Source organism: Rhamphochromis longiceps, linkage group LG7 (assembly GCF_057381845.1).
Source record: "Rhamphochromis longiceps isolate RC_006_pf linkage group LG7, R_longiceps_female_GT1.1, whole genome shotgun sequence".
NCBI lineage: Eukaryota > Metazoa > Chordata > Actinopteri > Cichliformes > Cichlidae > Rhamphochromis > Rhamphochromis longiceps.
The window spans coordinates 30,345,290-30,365,759 of record NC_140563.1 but is presented as its reverse complement, the minus strand read 5'-3'; the positions used below and the strand labels follow the sequence as shown (position 1 = coordinate 30,365,759).

The 20,470-nt window shown below is 40.1% G+C and overlaps 1 protein-coding gene across 1 annotated transcript; it reads left to right on the top strand.

Moving 5' to 3' along the window:
• Positions 1-7,183: 7,183 nt before the first annotated feature.
• Positions 7,184-12,165, top strand: LOC146665577 (deoxyribonuclease-2-beta-like). The gene is made up of 7 exons (XM_085413309.1): positions 7,184-7,245; positions 8,131-8,283; positions 8,801-9,011; positions 9,405-9,486; positions 10,976-11,140; positions 11,236-11,421; positions 11,598-12,165. The coding sequence occupies exons 2-7, from the start codon at positions 8,192-8,194 to the stop codon at positions 12,029-12,031; spliced, it is 1,170 nt and encodes a 389-aa protein (XP_085269435.1). The 5' UTR covers positions 7,184-7,245; positions 8,131-8,191; the 3' UTR covers positions 12,032-12,165.
• Positions 12,166-20,470: the final 8,305 nt, after the last annotated feature.

Sequence of the window (20,470 nt, the reverse complement as noted above, 5' to 3'; positions counted from 1 at the left end):
AATGCCTGCACACATGGACCGGGCTGCACAGCTTGGATGTTGGTGATGTTCAGGTCCTCAGAGATGATTCTGTGGTGAAATATCTGCGTGAGATCATAAAACTCTGAAGACCATCAGCAGGGACTACAGCTCATCCGTGCATCCACACGTGAGGTTCAAACTCCACCACATAAAGAACATAAAGAACAAATAGAGCAAACACGTCTGTCTTCTCTGAGCCTGAGCTCATCTATGATGGATGTAGGCTTAGGGGTAACCTCTCCTCTCTTCTGACCAATTAGAGTCCCAGACTCTGCTGGAAATCATGGATGCTGGATCCTACAGGCTGAAGAGGAGCAAGACCATCCAATCAGTGCAAAGTCAGCATCCCTAAAGGTATTTGGGGGGCATTAGTGCACATGGCAGGGCAACCTGCACATGTGCAAATGCCACAATAATACAGATTTAGGAACGACATGTACTGACCCTCAGGTGTCGTTTTCAGGGACAGTCTTGGTTTCAGCGAGATGATGTTCCTATATTCCACAAGCAGTTCAGACCAATGTTCCCTCTAAGCTGCACGCATGCGCAATCGCGCACTGTTGGCACGGTCTGTGCGCACAGAAAATCTGCGTTGCACACACACAAAAAAAAACTAACCTGAATTGAAATTAAAATAAATACGTTAACAATTCATTCTTATCTGCAGTGTGAGTCAGTGAGTGACCGGTGACTGGCTGCTCCAGCCAAAGATACGATTCACATTCGTATATACGCAGCTAATCAACGTTGTTGACAGGCTATGACAGCATCCTTATGTGCCGACACCGGTGTTTTAGCTAGCAAAGCGGCTGATGAGGAGTGAAGCCACGTTAATGACAACATGTACCAACTATTGGAGATGTGAGCAGGACAGACGGAACAATTGACGGAAAAAGTGTGGACTTTATAGAGATTGAAAATGTGATGTCATTCAGGGGTAAAACCGCAAAGGATACTGGGAACGAGTGGCAAGCGGTACTAGCGCACACAGGCTTTGTCGTGTAATTAATATATTCTTAGTGCTTATTTTCTGATTATATTGTTTTATGTACTTTAATAATGAAGGTTTGTAAAGCAAGGCCACTTTTGACTCATAAACTAAGTGCTCAGCCAGACTGAAAAACAGGAAGTTAGTGTAGAGCTATACAAGCATATTAATAAATGCAGGAAGCCAGACAGAAAAGAGGAACTTGTACCATATAAGGAGTATCGAAATTGTGTGATGTGTAAAGTACCAAAATAACACCTATATGTGAGACATTCTTAGCTTCTAATATTAGAGATCCTGCCACTGGCGTTGGGCTGTGCAGGGCTTTCTCTCTTCCGGAAGATGATTGAATAAAGAATTATAAATGTTTTGACCACTCTGAGTCGGGTTTTCTCTGTTCTATCATGGGGATCAAAGAATCGGGTTTTAATAGCTTTCACATGAAAACAGTCACACAGCGATAAAAAGAAACACAAAAAATCCCATTGGTCGAAAAATGTACCATGTCGACCAATTAAAAAAATTATATGGCAACATGGCATCTAGTTGTTTAGGAAAGGGGGAAGTTTTAGGAGTGAAGGCGGTGTTTTGAGATGTGAGAGATTTGCGACGTTTAGCGTGTTTGGAGTCTAAAGTTAGTGTGTTGTCTTGTGTAGTTAGTGTGTAGTGTAGTCAATAGTTTTGTTGTGTGTGTCAGAACAATGAGGCGACTGCTGAATGTTACAGGTGTTACAGGAGTGATACATCTCCTGTTGTCAGGCTTTTGATGTTCTTCTTTATCTCATAGTGGACAAAAATGATTTTTTGGAGTGGCACAAATAATTTCTGTGGCATCAAATTTGATGCAGAACAGCTGATTGTTCTGTAAATAGTTTGAAATGTTTATTTAAAAAACCGCTTTGGCTGCGTTTTTAGATAAATAGCTGAAAAAACTTAGTTGTTTGCAAAACTCAGTTACTTTTTTATAGAAGTAACTATATAATTAATTGCCCAACACTGGTCATTATATACTGTATTCTGCACACAGAGAGTTACAGGACTCTCTCCCAGACCACAGACTCATAATACAAGTTACAATATTTTTACTTCCAATAGTGTTAACATACTACACAGACCATGAACATGACTTTTTAAAATTTTCATTGTAAGTGGGCTAAAGCACTTAATTAAAAGTAGTCTACCATAACTGTAAATGCTGTAATTTGATTATTTTAATAAACCATGTAACATGGATTCGATGCTGGTGTGACCACAGTGCACACATCTGCTGTTGCTCACAGTGGTCCAAGGGATCGCTCAGGGAGTTTGTGTGTTTGCTCAGTCACATGAAAAATTAGAGGGAACATTGGTTCAGACCATCACACACTGAAAATATGTGGCTAGCAGCTAGGGTCCTCACACACATTTACAGGGAGTTAAAATCTGAGCTGGTAAAGCTCAGTGGTTATTTTCCATTTGAGTACTTTAAAAATAAAATCTGTAAGAAGTTTATTAGCAGGCCAAGCAATGACATCATTACCTTGACACAATCAGCGAGTTCTCTAAATCAATATCTGAGTCTGTTTTGCTCACTTAGTCTAAATGCATATGAACAACATTTTTCCCAGCATGCGAACTGAGTCTGTCTGGACTGAAGCCAGTTCGCCTCTTCATTGAAACTTCCATGGAAGCATCACGGCAGCACGGTGAAACAAAGCTGAGGAGTTGCTGGGCAGGTTTTATGTGTCTTTAAAAGACAATATTCCTCATGCGATTGGCTGACTGACTGCGGTAGGCACACTGTTGGATTTGTGTCGGGTGATCATCGAACAGATGTGGGTGGAGGAAACACTGAGTGCTCACACAAGCACTCAGTGTTTGTCTGTTTTTAAAGCTGAAACTGTCAGACTTACCACGAAGAACATAGTCTGTTATAGTAACCATAGTCTTTGTTGCTGGGCAAGTAGCCAATCAAAGGTTATCTAATAATACTTATAATTGGTTATGAAAACATTTGGTCAAAGTTTGTGTACATTAAGCACTTACGCACAATCAGAAGCGATGATGAAGGTAAAAAATGAAGAATTACCGGCTGATGAGATTACATAAATAAATCGTTCTGTGGAATCAACATGAAAAGATTTTATCAAGTAAAGTGGAAGACAGATTTGTTTGTAGATAGACAGCCACAAATAATTCTCAATTTCAACGTATTGCTTTTACACTTTTACAAATAATCCCCAAAATGAAAAAGAATACAAATAACATACAGGAGAAGAGTCAGTGCACTTATTTTGTAGCCTCCGTTTAATTCATATTAAAAACTGGCTAAATGCAGATAATGAATGAGTCCACACATGAAATTTACTGAAATATGAAATTTATTAGCACGGTTGCCTCACAGCAAGAAGGTCCTTTCTGTGTGGAGTTTGCATGTTCTCTCTGTGTCTGTGTGGGTTCTTTCCAGCTACTCCGGCTTCCTCCCACAGTTCACAGACATTCAGTTAGTGGGATTAGGCCAACTGGTTACTCTAAATTGCCCAAAGGTGTGAATATGCGTGTGTATGGTTAACTGTCTGTCACAAAACGGATGTGTGCAGGCAGGAGAAGGACCCAAAAGCAAACTCTGCAGAACAGGAACTTGACTCAAAAATTCAGCTTTATTTGCTGAACTGAAGAAAAAGTGATACAAAACAACACAAACTAAACTTGGAAAAACTAATGCACAGGGAGACACAGGGAAATTACACACAGCTATGAGGGAGGACAAAACACTGAACACAGGAAGACTGAAATACACACATGAGGTGATATGGAGAAGTGGCAACATGTGGGGGAACAGCTGAAACAAATGAACATAACGATGTCACAGGGGAAGTGTAAAACTAAACACAATGAACATAGGAACACAGGACCTCTTTCAAAATAAAACAGGAAACATAATAAAACACAGACATGACAACATGAACTTGACAACAAAAGACATGAAGACATGAAACACATAAAGGACAAGGGAGACTTAACACAGGGGTTGAAAACACAAGGGGAAACTAATAAATAAGTGAACTTAAACATAAACATCAAAATAAACTAAAACCCAACACGCTGGGTCAAAAGATCCAGGATCGTGACACTGTCTCTCTGTGTTAGCCCTGCAACAGGCTGCTAATCTGTCCTGGGTGTACCCCACCTCTCAACCCATGGTAGGTTTAATTATTATAGCATAATTTATATCTCATAGAAAACTGACAGCCCTAAGTGAGGATTTTAGGAAAATAAAGATGTCAAGATTCACAAATCGAGGAAGAAATAAATCCTTTGAGTTTAGTTTTACCACAGAAAATGATTAAACTGATTATATTCAAAATAGTATATTTAAGCATTTATTTAATTGTATTATTACTGAATAATCCTAGAAACTTTAGAAAAATCATTGATATAGATGAGGAATAACAAGGATCCAGGAATGGAATCTTGTGCAACTCCACAGAATAATCTGACTTTGCCGAAACAGCTCAAAACACATAAAAACTGACCTCTGTTGAACTTGAACTTTAACCATTTCTACATAATAATGCAATAATATATTTGAGTGACTTCTCCAATAAAATATGATGATCATCAACAGCTTTAGAGAGATCTGTGAACATACTAACGATATATTTTTAAGTGCAGAGACAACTGTGTTAGTCAGGTGACGCAGAACATGGACTGATGTTTAGAGAAACCAAAAACTGGTGTTCGTAAAGAACAGAATTAGAATGTTAATTTAAAAAATTATAATAACCTTTTATAATATTTTTAGAAACCATGTCAAAATATAAATCTGTCTATATTTATTAAAACAGTGAGGCTCATCTGCATTGAATGGAGGAATAACTTGAGTAAGTCATCAGACCTGTTTTCAAAGGCAAAGTGAAAATGTGAAAATCTTTGAGTAAACTTTGAGTAAACATTAAGAAAACAAAAGCACTGTGTGTAATGCCAAGAAATACTTGTTTTACAAAATGTTTTACATTTTTCAGGCACCCATGTAGTTCCTGAAAACTCCAGAAACCTGATTTAAAAACAAACCCTCTCTCATTAAACAAGGGTTCACCTGATGGGTAGCTGGATTATAAAAAGAAAACCATGTAATTAAATACGGATCACCAACCCTGTTATAAAAGGGTAATTAGTTCACACGAGCCTCGTACGTCCTTTGGGCTGAATAGAATAGTTCAAATAATTTGATCAGCTAATGTAAAGACAGTGGCTGCAGGCGTCACAGACCGTGATGGAAGTCAGCACATAAGCTGCATGAATGCATTAAAAGTGCAGCTACAGGGAGTGCAGAATTATTAGGCAAGTTGTATTTTTGAGGAATAATTTTATTATTGAACAACAACCATTTTCTCAATGAACCCAAAAAACTCATTAATATCAAAGCTGAATGTTTTTGGAAGTAGTTTTTAGTTTGTTTTTAGTTTTAGCTATTTTAGGGGGATATCTGTGTGCAGGTGACTATTACTGTGCATAATTATTAGGCAACTTAACAAAAAACAAATATATACCCATTTCAATTATTTATTTTTACCAGTGAAACCAATATAACATCTCCACATTCACAAATATACATTTCTGACATTCAAAAACAAAAGAAAAACAAATCAATGACCAATATAGCCACCTTTCTTTGCAAGGACACTCAAAAGCCTGCCATCCATGGATTCTGTCAGTGTTTTGATCTGTTCACCATCAACATTGCGTGCAGCAGCAACCACAGCCTCCCAGACACTGTTCAGAGAGGTGTACTGTTTTCCCTCCTTGTAAATCTCACATTTGATGATGGACCACAGGTTCTCAATGGGGTTCAGACCAGGTGAACAAGGAGGCCATGTCATTAGTTTTTCTTCATTTATACCCTTTCTTGCCAGCCACGCTGTGGAGTACTTGGACGCGTGTGATGGAGCATTGTCCTGCATGAAAATCATGTTTTTCTTGAAGGATGCAGACTTCTTCCTGTACCACTGCTTGAAGAAGGTGTCTTCCAGAAACTGGCAGTAGGACTGGGAGTTGAGCTTGACTCCATCCTCGACCTGAAAAGGCCCCACAAGCTCATCTTTGATGATACCAGCCCAAACCAGTACTCCACCTCCACCTTGCTGGCGTCTGAGTCGGACTGGAGCTCTCTGCCCTTTACCAATCCAGCCACGGGCCCATCCATCTGGCCCATCAAGACTCACTCTCATTTCATCAGTCCATAAAACCTTAGAAAAACCAGTCTTGAGATATTTCTTGGCCCAGTCTTGACGTTTCAGCTTGTGTGTCTTGTTCAGTGGTGGTCGTCTTTCAGCCTTTCTTACCTTGGCCATGTCTCTGAGTATTGCACACCTTGTGCTTTTGGGCACTCCAGTGATGTTGCAGCTCTGAAATATGGCCAAACTGGTGGCAAGTGGCATCTTGGCAGCTGCACGCTTGACTTTTCTCAGTTCATGGGCAGATATTTTGCGCCTTGGTTTTTCCACACGCTTCTTGCGACCCTGTTGACTATTTTGAATGAAACGCTTGATTGTTCGATGATCACGCTTCAGAAGCTTTGCAATTTTGAGACTGCTGCATCCCTCTGCAAGATATCTCACTATTTTTGACTTTTCTGAGCCTGTCAAGTCCTTCTTTTGACCCATTTTGCCAAAGGAAAGCACGTTGCCTAATAATTATGCACACCTGATATAGGGTGTTGATGTCATTAGACCACACCCCTTCTCATTACAGAGATGCACATCACCTAATATGCTTAATTGGTAGTAGGCTTTAGAGCCTATACAGCTTGGATTAAGACAACATGCATGAAGAGGATGATGTGGACAAAATAATGATTTGCCTAATAATTCTGCACTCCCTGTAGAGGTGGTGGGAGTGTGAGTTTAAATTGGGACCTCCTTTGGTCTGAGCTTTAATTCTCAAACAGTCTCTATGCCGTACATGTATAGAGATAAAAACAAGCTCCAAAGCAAATAAATACTGCACTTTAGTTCAGTTTATTCTATTTGTGAGGCACAAAGTACAGATTCATGCTGACTGCTGAAAATCAAACAGCATTTAGTTTCTTCACAAGGTTAAATGACCATAAATGGAGCCTCCGTCAAACCTCTGATCAGCAGCCTGCTGGAGAGGATTTAAGTGAGGGGGAACAGACAAATAAACAAAGAGGTGGATAGATCTGAGGTGAAGACCACGCTCTGTCAGAAATACTGAGACGACTGAAGTGGTGGAAGGTAAGAAGCTTCACTGCTCCTGATGTGCTGACAGGGAGGGAAAAGGCTGGGCTTTAGCCCAAAAGAAACACTGTGCATGTACCCCAGTATGTGCAGTCTGCACAGCAAAGCTTATTAAAATATGGGGTGGCTGTGTCTCAGGTGGTAGAGCAGATCAGCTACTGCTTGGAAGGTTGATGGTTTGATTCCTGGCTCCCCCAGTCTGCATGCCAAATATCCTTGGGCAAGATGTTAACCCCAACATTTATGTTTATGTTTATTAGTTGCACTTGAGTTTAGAAGTGCTTGTATGAGTGGGTGTGAATGGGTGAATGAGGCATGTTGTATACAGTGCTTTGAGTACTCGGGGAGAGTAGAAAAGCACTATATAAGAATCAGTCCATTTACCAAATATGACACAGGGCTTAGGAGGAGTGGGCTCTGGTCTGCATGCCTAAATAGCCTCGTGCAAGATACAAAACACCACCATTGCACCATTGATACATCCAGAGTATGTGTGTGTGTGAGAATAGGCCAACAAGGTTTGCAGGATATACCAGTATACCAGTGCCCATTTTTCATTCAGAATGAAAGTGCTGCTAATTGAAATTAAATCCACACCTTTAAATGTGAAATACTGAATCATTCAGTGCCAGATTAGCTGAATATTTAACCTTTTGACTTCTTTGTGCTTGCTGGACATTTAGATTAGAGGACATGATTCCCTCACAAACTCACAAATTTTTTTTGTGAGTTTGTGTGTGTATGTATATATATATATATATATATATGTGTGTGTGTGTGTGTGTGTATGTATATGAGTCCTGAATTAATCCATATTCATAAAAAGGATGTCAGCAATACTATAAAATATCTTTTTTAACCTCCTGAAATTTAATAATTTAGGCAAATAAACTGTTCCTGGAAGGTGCCAACATAAACCAGGTTGTGCTGTGGCTGTTTTAAGATGTGGAGGCTCGTGCTGACTCTCACTCTGTTCTTCTTGGGATCTGAGGCCATAGTGACCTGCAGGGATAACAATGATCATGAGGTAGACTGGTGAGGAAACACTTTTATTAAAATCCTTTCTAAGACAGCAATGAACTAATCTTGTCTCACTCTTAACTTGTCACATACTGAGTCTCAGTAAAGCCTGTTTTTATTAACACTGTACAACAGCAGGCATTCTTTCATCCTCATTTTTAATGTGTAGAACAGTACACTAGAGAGCAATAGGAGGAGTGAAACAGACACGAGTGCTTAATGTGAGTGGGTTTTTTAACATTTTAAAACTAAACACTAACAGCAGAGGTAGAGTTGAAAATTTAAAATCAAAATGCAAACAAGTGCAAAAACAAAAACAAAGAACCAACTCTTTTACTCTGGTTAAAGGTTATATGACTGTGCCGTCTGTCACTTTACCTGCCTCTCAGTGACAACTCTGTTGGAAAATTATGCTAAGGGTGTCCCCTGGGCATCAAAGAAAAGGTTTTAACCAAATGTTTTTAGTGGGAGTCAGTCAGGCTAACATTTATCCTTTTGTCTCTTTTTACATTTTATTTCTCTTTGTGATCAGGTACATCTTATATAAGGCACCAGGAGAGAAGATCCCAGATCCTCAAAATCCTCAAACTAAAATATATAAAAGGGAGATAAAATACATTTACATCGATTCAACACAAAGAGTGGATATGGTACCCGGTACAACTAACTATAAGAACCTCATCGATTCTTCTGCTGCCTTGGGCAACACGCTGAGGCCAATCTTGAAGTCAGTTAAAGACATGGTGAGAGTCTTTGGTTGGTTAAACACATAAAAGACAAAAACCAAGTTACCAGTGAACACTAATCTGTTTCAAAAATAAGTATAATTTTGTCTCTGCAACATGTGTTGCTAAGACTTTTCAGAGAGGATGTGTCACAATGGCAACCAAGAAAATGGAGCTTTAAAAAGTGGCAACTGTTGCATTTTAACCCAAACCTAAAACTACCAAACAGCCTTGTTGCTAAAACCTAACCAGGCAGATTACCTGAAAAACAGACAAAATCTCTGTCTAGAAGCTGGAAGTAAAAGGTTGAATGTCATGAGTGTTTCTGCTGTGAGACTGTGTTGTCATGTAGGCCTGCTCTGTATGTTTACTTACAAAGTGTTAATGTAGCTTTTTTTGCATCATTTGCAGCCACGAAACTTTGGATTCCTCAGTTACAGCGATCAGCCTCCAGGATGTAGTGCCAACACTGACATTTTTGGCCACAGTAAAGGTAAGTAAAGCTAGAGATTGTATCTTTTCACTAAGAACACACTGTCGCGAGTCCATCATATAAGGGAAATACTTGCTATGGTTCTGGGTCTGTTGAGCATTTTTAGTTTATCCTGTTATTGTGATTCTTTTGGTGATATTGCGAAGATATTGAAGTTTTACAGTTTAGTCTTGAGTTCAGTTCTTTCTGTGTTTCTGAGTTTATTTATATTTCAGGTTACTGGTTGCTTGTCTGTGAGGTTCCTCTTGTGTCATGTTTTTCTGTGTTTAGCTCCTTCACCCTCTCTGTGTGTATTTCTCACTCTCCCTGTCGTAGGTTGTGTCTCTGTGTTTCTTACCTTTACCTGTTCCTCTCTTTGTGTTTCATCTTTTGTATCTGTTGGTTTACACACGTTTCTGTGTCAAGCCCATGTTTCTTAGTCTATGCCTCAGTGTGTTTCATGTTTTATTTTGACAGTTTTGCATCCTATATTCAGTGTGTTTAGTTTTGCTTCCCCAGTCTCTGTATGTCTAATTTATTCCTGCTGTGTTCTCATGTGCTTCCACTTCCCTTGTCACCCCTCAGTGTTTATATTGTCCCCGTATTCCTCAGCCCTTTATCAGTTTGTGTGTTCATCTTGCTACTCCTGTTAGTTTTCTCTGTTGTCAGGGTTCTGGGTCTTGAACTTAACTTTTGAGTTTATATATTTTTGTGTTACTATGGTTCAAGTCAATCCTGTTCTCATGTGCGCTCCTTCCTCCTGGCTATGTGTCTTGTTGTGTGTTATAGTTTGCGTCTTAGTGTTTCCTGTTTTATTTTGACAGTCTCTCATTTCGTGTTTTGTATTGCTTCCCCTGTGTCATTATGTCTATTCATCCCAATTGCATTCCCATGTGTTTAAACTTCCCTCATCACCCTCATGTGTATGTATTGTGTGAGCTTCCCTGTGTTCGTTGTCGAGTTGTCTGTTAACCTCCCCTGCGTCTTCATGTCCCAGATTTCTCCTCCTGTAGTTTTTCCCAGTTCAGGCTTTTGCTAGTTCTTGTCCAGTTTTTGTTATTGTTTGATTTATGTGTTATCAGACACAATAAAGGCTCGCTTTCTGTTCATTTCGATCCTGCCTCTTATTCACTTGCTTTTGGGTTCACACTACAACACACTGGCCACCTAGCCATGACATCCATGTTCCAGGTTTTTTGGGGTTTTATTTTCCCCATTGTTTGGTTTTTACTCAGTTTATTTATCGTTATCTTCATTTTCACTTTCCTTGTTTGTGCTCTGCTAATAAACAGCTTGCCTTTTGTTAAGACTACATTTTGGGCCCTGCATTTGGGTCCTCATCACACTCCACTCCATGCCATCTGCGCATGCATTTAGGGACAATACTAGAAACAAAGTCTGTTGACTGGTTGAGTCATCCATGAGTGGGCTAGCAAGGAGTAAAGTATTTGATGAATGGGTATCCATTCTACTGTTTAATGACCAGCTGTGTAACTGTTCCGGTTCACAGGGGTTCTGATGGTTGAAAAAAACAATTATGGGGTCTGGCTCTTACACAGCATGCCTCAATTCCCCTTCAGAAGAGACCAAAACAAGTTCTGGCCTGAAAGCGGATTTAAAAATGCTCAGACGTTCATCTGTGTAACTTTCCCCTACGACCAGTTCAAAAACATCGGTAATAAGCACAATTTAAATTCTATACATTTCACAATTTAACCCCCAGAGGTTGATCTAAAGCTCACAGTAAAGATCTCCTTGATCTATTTCCAGGTAATCACCTGCAGTACATCGGAGCTTTTCCTTTTGACTATGATATTCCAAATGATTTCCATCAAGAGCTCATTAAAGCAACAAAATGGGTTCAAGTCAACCCACCAAGAACCTTACAAATGCTGACGTCAAAAGAACATCAGAACTTTTACAGCATTGCTAAACAACAGTCAGAACACTTAACAGGTGAGATGTCTGTATGTATATGAGTGCCAACTTAAAGGCTAACCTTTTAAATTAAACAAGTGTGGGGCTTGTGTGGGGTTTTTTCAATTTGCTTTTATTTATTTGTTCAATAGTACTAATCAGAATCAGTTTGTAAGAACTGGACAGGATTAAAGGATTCTTGTTGTTTCTTGTAGTTGGAGACCTCTACTTCACCATTGCCCAAGTAATTGACAGTGATGTTGCTGTGCAGACCTGGGGCTGCCAGGCTGGACGGGCCCCGTCCTATTGTTCAGACCCCAACCACAGAGTGTACAATATTCAAAATATCAATACAAATACAGGTGTGGGTAGTTGGACTCCTTCAAATGACCATTCAAAGTGGTGTGTGACCAAAAACCAAAACAAACACTGGACCTGTATTGCTGATGTAAACAGGGCTAAAACCCAGTATGAGAGGCGAGGTGGGGCGCTGTGCATTAACAATCAACGAATAAGAGACATGTTCCTGAATTTTGCTGGGCTCACTGAGGATTGTCCACCTACTATACGTCATGGATTCCACATCATGGACATCGACCCTGACTGTGGGCCAAGCCCTGATTTCAGCACTGATACTCGCATGGGCTGAATACAGCTTAACATCACTGTAGAGTTTCCTACTTTTTAATAAAATGCTAAAGAAAAAGAGTTAGAGACGTATTGGTTTAGTCATCACAGTTTGCCTGTTTCTGAAAAGATAAGTATTACAGCATGATTCACCGATTTTATTCTGTTTGATTATGAGAACAAGATTTTTTTGTGTTGGATAAAATAAATTAATCTGACACCATGATTTGGTTTCTCTTTATCTCTGTTATTAACCCTTTAAAACCGGTGGGAGCGGGCACGCTCTGTTTTGCGTAACTATTTTTAAATCCCGGTAGCTCTGCAACCACGTAAGCTAGCGCAATAATTTTTTTTGCATATGAAACTGGAGGAGTTGTACTTACATCTTACGCCATCAGCTTGTCCTCTGTCACAGTTTCCTTCCACATATAGCTTTGCAAAAACTGCATAAAAAGCGCTTGCACCAACAAAAACATAAAATTCCAGAAACACGCTTTGCCGATCCGATCAGCTGTTCAGAACACTTCCTACATTGGAATAGACGTCAGCGCGAACTTTTGCATGTCCGCCATTACCTGCCCAAAACCGGAAGTGACGTCATTTTGCGGAAATGTAGTTTTTTACCATCAGGGCCTCGTGAGCCTATACTGGTGTTTTTAAAAGTTATCTTTGACTTTATGACTTTCTGTGTCGTTTCTGGGATGCTTAGGACTCATGTTGCACTGCTGGAAATAGTTTATTTTGATGCATATGCTGCCTTTTTGCAAATTTGCACTATAATATTTATTTTTGTTTTTCCTGCAGTATATAAAAATTGGTGTATTTCAAAAATAAAACTATGAAGACACTCAAAATAAATTTCCTGTGGTAGGAAACTATTTTGTGCAACTTTTTTGTATTTACAGTTTTGAGGGATAAGCCTCTTAAATTTCTCTAACTAGAAATATATGTTAAAAAAGCAAAAACAATTTTCAATTTGTTTGTAGTTTATTGCACTTTTTTGCAATTTATGTAAGTACTATGCACTTAATGCATACATATTAGTAAAATCTGGGCTATATTGGTTGTATTGATGTATAGCAACTTGAAATGCTCCCAAAAATGGCTCCACAGCATGTAAAAATATAATATAAGCTCTGGCGGACTTGGTTCTATGGTAGGTCTTAAAGGGTTAATCTGTATTTATCACCCTATTCTCCAGCACCCCCTGGTGTACAAATAGCTGCATCTATCATTTTTTACACATACATGAGGAAGCAAATATGATCTCAGTGTGATTGGTTGTCTGTGTTAGCCCTACAACTGTCGAGGGTCCATGGTGTACCGCCCCTCTTCCCCTATGACAGCATGGATAGGCTCCAGCCCAGATATGAGGAATGTGTTTTTCAAAAAAATAAATAAATCTAATTTTGTTCAGTGTTCAGTGTCAAAATAATTCTAAATATTTTAACATAGTAAAATTTCAAAGAGAAACTAATTTATACTTATCTTTTTTATGGCCAATTTGGTAAGCAGGTGAACACTTTGGAGAATCCAGGATTTATTTTTTTATTTTTTTAAATTTTTTTTTATCTGTCCCGTTTTGCTCTTTTGCCATCAGAATTGTTGTCTAAAGGCGAAGAAAGATGCCCAACGGATTTACTTTACCAAATGGACCATCCCAGCCTTGCCGTAATGGTCAATTTGATTCACATTTTTTTGTTGTTTATTTTATTTCATTTTCACTCGCTAAATACGGGACAGACATGACTGGGGGGGGGGAGGGAGGAGGAGGGAGAAAGAAAGAGAGCAAGGGCGTAGATTTCGTTCTGGCATTGGTGGGGACGAATGATTCAGGGGTTTTTTCCTTTTTGTCTTTGCTTCTTGATAACAAAAGGATAAATGTACTTGCCTACATATGCTATTCTACATGCTTTTAACCCTTTAAGACTTATATTATATTTTTACATGCTGTAGTGCCATTATTGGGAGCATTTCAAGTTGATATACATCAATACAACCATTATAGCCCAAATTTTAATAATATGTCTGCATTAAGTGCATAGTAATTACATACATTGCAAAAAAGTGCAATAAAGTACAAAAAAATTTAAAATCGTTTTTGTTTTTTTAACATATATTTCTAGTTAGAGAAATTTAAGAAGCTTATCCCTCAAAACTGCAAATACAAAAAAGTTGCACAAAATAGTTTCCCACCACAGGAAATTTATTTTAATTGTCTTCAAAGTTTTATTTTTGAAATACACCAATTTTTATATACTGCAGGAAAAACGAAAATAAATATTATAATGCAAATTTGCAGCATACAGTGGGGCAAAAAAGTATTTAGTCAGCCACCGATTGTGCAAGTTCCCCCACTTAAAATGATGACAGAGGTCAGTAATTTTCACCAGAGGTACACTTCAACTGTGAGAGACAGAATGTGAAAAAAAATCCATGAATTCACATGGTAGGATTTGTAAAGAATTTATCCGTAAATTAGGGTGGAAAATAAGTATTTGGTCACCTCAAACATGGAAAATCTCTGGCTCTCACAGACCTGTAACGTCTTCTGTAAGACGCTTTTCTGTCCCCCACTCGTTACCTGTATGAATGGCACCTGTTTGAACTCATCATCTGTATAAAAGACACCTGTCCACAGCCTCAAACAGTCAGACTCCAAACTCCGCCATGGCCAAGACCAAAGAGCTTTCGAAGGACACCAGGAAAAGTATTGTAGACCTGCACCAGACTGGGAAGAGTGAATCTACAATAGGCAAGCAGCTTGGTGTGAAGAAATCAACTGTGGGAGCAATCATCAGAAAATGGAAGACATACAAGACCACTGATAATCTCCCACGATCTGGGGCTCCACGCAAGATCTCATCCCGTGGGGTCAAAATGATCATGAGAACGGTGAGCAAAGATCCCAGAACCACACGGGGGGACCTGGTGAATGACCTGCAGAGAGCTGGGACCAAAGTAACAAAGGTCACCATCAGTAACACACTACAACGGCAGGGAATCAAATCCCGCAGTGCCAGACGTGTTCCGCTGCTGAAGCCAGTGCATGTCCAGGCCCGTCTGAAGTTTGCCAGAGAGCACATGGATGATACAGCAGAGGATTGGGAGAATGTCATGTGGTCAGATGAAACCAAAGTAGAACTTTTTGGTATAAACTCAACTCGTCGTGTTTGGAGGACGAAGAATACTGAGTTGCATCCCAAGAACACCATACCTACTGTGAAGCATGGGGGTGGAAACATCATGCTATGGGGCTGTTTTTCTGCCAAGGGAACAGGACGACTGATCCGTGTTAAGGACAGAATGAATGGGGCCATGTATCGTGAGATTTTGAGCCAAAACCTCCTTCCATCAGTGAGAACTTTGAAGATGAAACGAGGCTGGGTCTTCCAACATGACAATGATCCAAAACACACCGCCCGGGCAACAAAGGAGTGGCTCCGTAAGAAGCATTTGAAAGTCCTGGAGTGGCCTAGCCAGTCTCCAGACCTCAACCCCATAGAAAATCTGTGGCGGGAGTTGAAAGTCCGTGTTGCTCGGCGACAGCCCCAAAACATCACTGCTCTCGAGAAGATCTGCATGGAGGAATGGGCCAAAATACCAGCTACTGTGTGTGCAAACCTGGGGTCCGTTCTTCGTACCTCGCTAAGTAAGTTAGCTGGATTTGATTGTTGACGATTTCGCGTGATCTTGGATCGTTCGGTTCCCCGAAGCCCATCCGGGACTTGCTGTCATAGCAACAGAGCCGTAAGCGTAAACCTGTTCGGGAGCAGGTTTACTTTATGTAAACAGGATTAGATCGCAGCCACGCAGGTATGTCCGCGTCATTTATACGAAAGCAACAGCGATATTCCACCACTGTTTCACCATAAATAAATAACATCAATGTAACTGAAGATAATGCAGCACTTGATCCTTTCATTGATTTCACACAGATACATACAGGTCATTTCCTAAAAAAGGGAAATGAACTATTAACATTCTATTACATGTATGTGATTATTACAGATGTAATTCATATTTCAGAGTAGTAATTGCAAATTACTTCGTGTAATCAAGATGGGAGACCACGGCTATAAAAGCGAAGGTGGATTTGGGAAGCCTGTCGCAGCCATGTCCTGTCCGTATACGCGAGCCACCCATTGCGGAAGGTGCAAGATTGATAAGGAGAGTCCTCAGAATTCAGCGTATATTGCGGGATAGACAGGATCCTTTAGCTCAGCGCGACAGTGTGCTCATAGAGAGATATCGATATTCCCGTGAGGGTATCATTTACTTAACCAACTTGTTGACGAGGGGGTGCAGGACCACCACCTGTCTTTTTTTGCGCTGCCCTTTTCTTGGTTGCTGTTATAAACAAACAGATTATTTCAGGGTCTCTTTGCAAGAGACTAAAAGCAATGTAGGTGATAAATATTACCATTCTGTAGAATATTCTTATATTTCACTTTTACTTGTTCCCATGTTCTAGTGGGTCCTGTCGTGGCTCTAATGTGAAAGAGGATATGATATAACATATTATAATATAGTATAATGTAATATAATATTGGATAATATAGTGTGATATGATAAATCTACCCTACCGCCTACTGGTGTTGGCCAGAGGGGCCGATGGCGCAATATGGCAGCCTGGCTTCTGTCAGTCTGCCCCAGGGCAGCTGTGGCTACAACCATAGCTGCCTCCACCAGTGTGTGAATGTGAGAGTGACTGAATAGTGGCATTGTCATGCGCTTTGGGTGCCTTGAAAAGCGCTATATAAATCCACTCCATTATTATTGTTATTATTAAATTACTTACGAGTTTAATTTGTCAGCAACTTTCTGCCAGCCCTCTCTCCTTGCTTTTGCAGCCTTTGCAGTGTTCCCTTGCGTTCTGATTGAACTCTGAAACTCCTGAAATCCCTCACTCAAGAGTTCTTGCTCTGCTGCCGGAAAATACCGAGCGCGCTCCTTCGACATTTTCGCCGACCAATCAAAGGGTTGCCGATCAATGTTTCTACTATCGATGCGTAGCCCCTGTTGGGCCACCCAGTGATCTCACATTACTTCATCCAGCTGTACTAATCGTCAACAACAGGTGTGTTCGTGGAACCGGAATAGCGAGCTCAGAGTTAGCGCGATGATTTGGTCTTGGATGTGTCATTTGATCTTGGATGTAGTAAGCGACGTACGAAGAACGGACCCCTGGTAAAGACCTATAGTAAACGTTTGACCTCTGTTATTGCCAACAAAGGTTATGTTACAAAGTATTGAGTTGTATTTTTGTTATTGACCAAATACTTATTTGCCACCCTGATTTACGAATAAATTCTTTACAAATCCTTTACAAATCCTATTCATGGATTTTTTTTCACATTCTGTCTCTCACAGTTGAAGTGTACCTCTGGTGCAAATTACTGACCTCTGTCATCATTTTAGGTGGGGGAACTTGCACAATCGGTGGCTGACTAAATACTTTTTTGCCCCACTGTATGCATCAAAATAAACTATTTCCAGCAGTGCAATATGAGTCCTAAGCATCCCAGAAACGACACAGAAAGTCATAAAGTCAAAGATAACTTTTAAAAACACCAGTATAGGCTCATGAGGCCCTGATGGTAAAAAACTTCATTTCCACAAAATGACGTCACTTCCGGTTTTGGGCAGGACATGGAGGACATGCGATAGTTCGAGCTGATGGACGTAGGAAGTGTTATGAACAGCTGATCGGATCGGCAAAGCGTGTTTCTGGAATATTATGTTTTTGTTGCTGCAAGTGCTTTTTATACAGTTTTTGCAAAGCTATATGTGGAAGGAAACTGTGACCTAGGACAAGCTGATGGCGTAAGATGTAAGTACAACTCCTCCAGTTTCATATGCAAAAAAAATTATTGCGCTAGCTTACGTGGTTGCAGAGCTACCGGGATTTAAAAATAGTTACGCAAAACAGAGCGTACCCGCTCTGACCGGCTTTAAAGGGTTAAACCATTTAAAATTACAATTGATAGTTTTATATGTGAGTTATATAATGCTAAATTACAATTAAACAAATGACTAAGTATTTTAGACTTTAGTTTACTTCAGCCATATTCAATATAAATCAGGTATCATACAAAAATAAAAATAACTTCAAATTCAGCAGGGCTGGACTGAGACAAAATATCGGCATTTTGACTAGTGACCGGCCCACCATGGTATTATAGGAAAAGTCATAAATCCTTTAAAGCCTTTATAATAAGCTTAAACCTACACCACCTTCCCTATTCTGGTATTCTAAACAGTAACACCTAATTTATAATTACATATACCTATAACTAATAGAGCTGCCAACTCCCAGCAAAAAAAGAAAAGAAAAAAATAGGGAACCACTCCCCCACCCTCTGCCTCAAGATGCTTAACTAACAAAACTGATTTAAATTTAATGCACGTATAAAACAAATGCACATAAATCTATTATTTTTCTCCAGTAATTAAATAGATTCAACATCTTTCTTCAACAGAATTGCAGACTGCACAGATGGTACTGTTAGGTTTTGTATTGTTGATTGTCATTTATGCTTAGAAATATTTAACCATATATGCTTAGAGGTGTATAATCAATTGTGTAGTGATAGGTTGTGTGATCTTTAACAGGCTGCAAAGGCTTGGTGTGTATTCCACACTGGAATGCACACCTACATCCTGGGAGCATGGGAAGAGGTCGTACCTTCTCTTATTGTTTTATGGTAGGATAAACGTGGCTACGTTTGTTTTAGTCTAAGTGCTTTTTTGTTTAGATGAACTGTTGGATTTTCCAGACCAGCAGGTTAAGGGAAGTTGTTTATGGGGTCACACTCTGACCCCACACACACACACACACACACACACACACACACACACACACACACACACACACACACACACACACACACACACAGAGTCACACACAGGTCAGTAATTTGCACCAGAGGTACACTTCAACTGTGAGAGACAGAATGTGAAAAAAAAAATCCATGAATCCACATGGTAGGATTTGTAAAGAATTTATTGGTAAATCAGGGTGGAAAATAAGTATTTGGTCAATAACAAAAATACAACTCAATACTTTGTAACATAACCTTTGTTGGCAATAACAGAGGTCAAACGTTTACTATAGGTCTTTACCAGGTTTGCACACACAGTAGCTGGTATTTTGGCCCATTCCTCCATGCAGATCTTCTCGAGAGCAGTGATGTTTTGGGGCTGTCGCCGAGCAACACGGACTTTCAACTCCCGCCACAGATTTTCTATGGGGTTGAGGTCTGGAGACTGGCTAGGCCACTCCAGGACTTTCAAATGCTTCTTACGGAGCCACTCCTTTGTTGCCCGGGCGGTGTGTTTTGGATCATTGTCATGTTGGAAGACCCAGCCGCGTTTCATCTTCAAAGTTCTCACTGATGGAAGGAGGTTTTGGCTCAAAATCTCACGATACATGGCCCCATTCATTCTGTCCTTAACACGGATCAGTCGTCCTGTCCCCTTGGCAGAAAAACAGCCCCATAGCATGATGTTTCCACCCCCATGCTTCACAGTAGGTATGGTGTTCTTGGGATGCAACTCAGTATTCTTCTTCCTCCAAACACGACGAGTTGAGTTTATACCAAAAAGTTCTACTTTGGTTTCATCTGACCACATGACATTCTCCCAATCCTCTGCTGTATCATCCATGTGCTCCCTGGCAAACTTCAGACGGGCCTGGACATGCACTGGCTTCAGCAGCGGAACACGTCTGGCACTGCGGGATTTGATTCCCTGCCGTTTTAGTGTGTTACTGATGGTGACCTTTGTTACTTTGGTCCCAGCTCTCTGCAGGTCATTCACCAGGTCCCCCGTGTGGTTCTGGGATCTTTGCTCACCGTTCTCATGATCATTTTGACCCCACGGGATGAGATCTTGCGTGGAGCCCCAGATCGTGGGAGATTATCAGTGGTCTTGTATGTCTTCCATTTTCTGATGATTGCTCCCACTAGGGCTGGGCCATATTATACCGTTCACGGTAATACCGGTATAATGTTAGGCAACGATAGGAAAATGAAATATCGCGATAGAATGGGAGTAAAACGCGCATGCGCAGTGCCTTTGTTTTCATACGCACATGGCCGATTGTTGAGTGAAACAGATGAACCAGAATTGGTTTGTAAAAATGGTGCAACTTCCGTGATGTGGAACTGGTTTGGTGTTTGTCCATCAGATACACAACAAAGCACATTTTTTTGCAGAACATGCAAGCGGCCGTTGTTATTGTCATATTTGTCGGACTAAGATGCTCTTAAATCTGGGAGTAATCTGGGTCCTAAACTCCGTATACTTCAGGTCAAACAACACTGCAGCATCACTTAGAGTTAAAAACTGTCTAAATTCTTTCATCTTTAATAAAACGATCAGCATTGCTGCTTTACCAGGTGTAACTATAAAGTTTAACTTCCAGGCATCCATGAAAACAAAAGTTATTACATTTAAC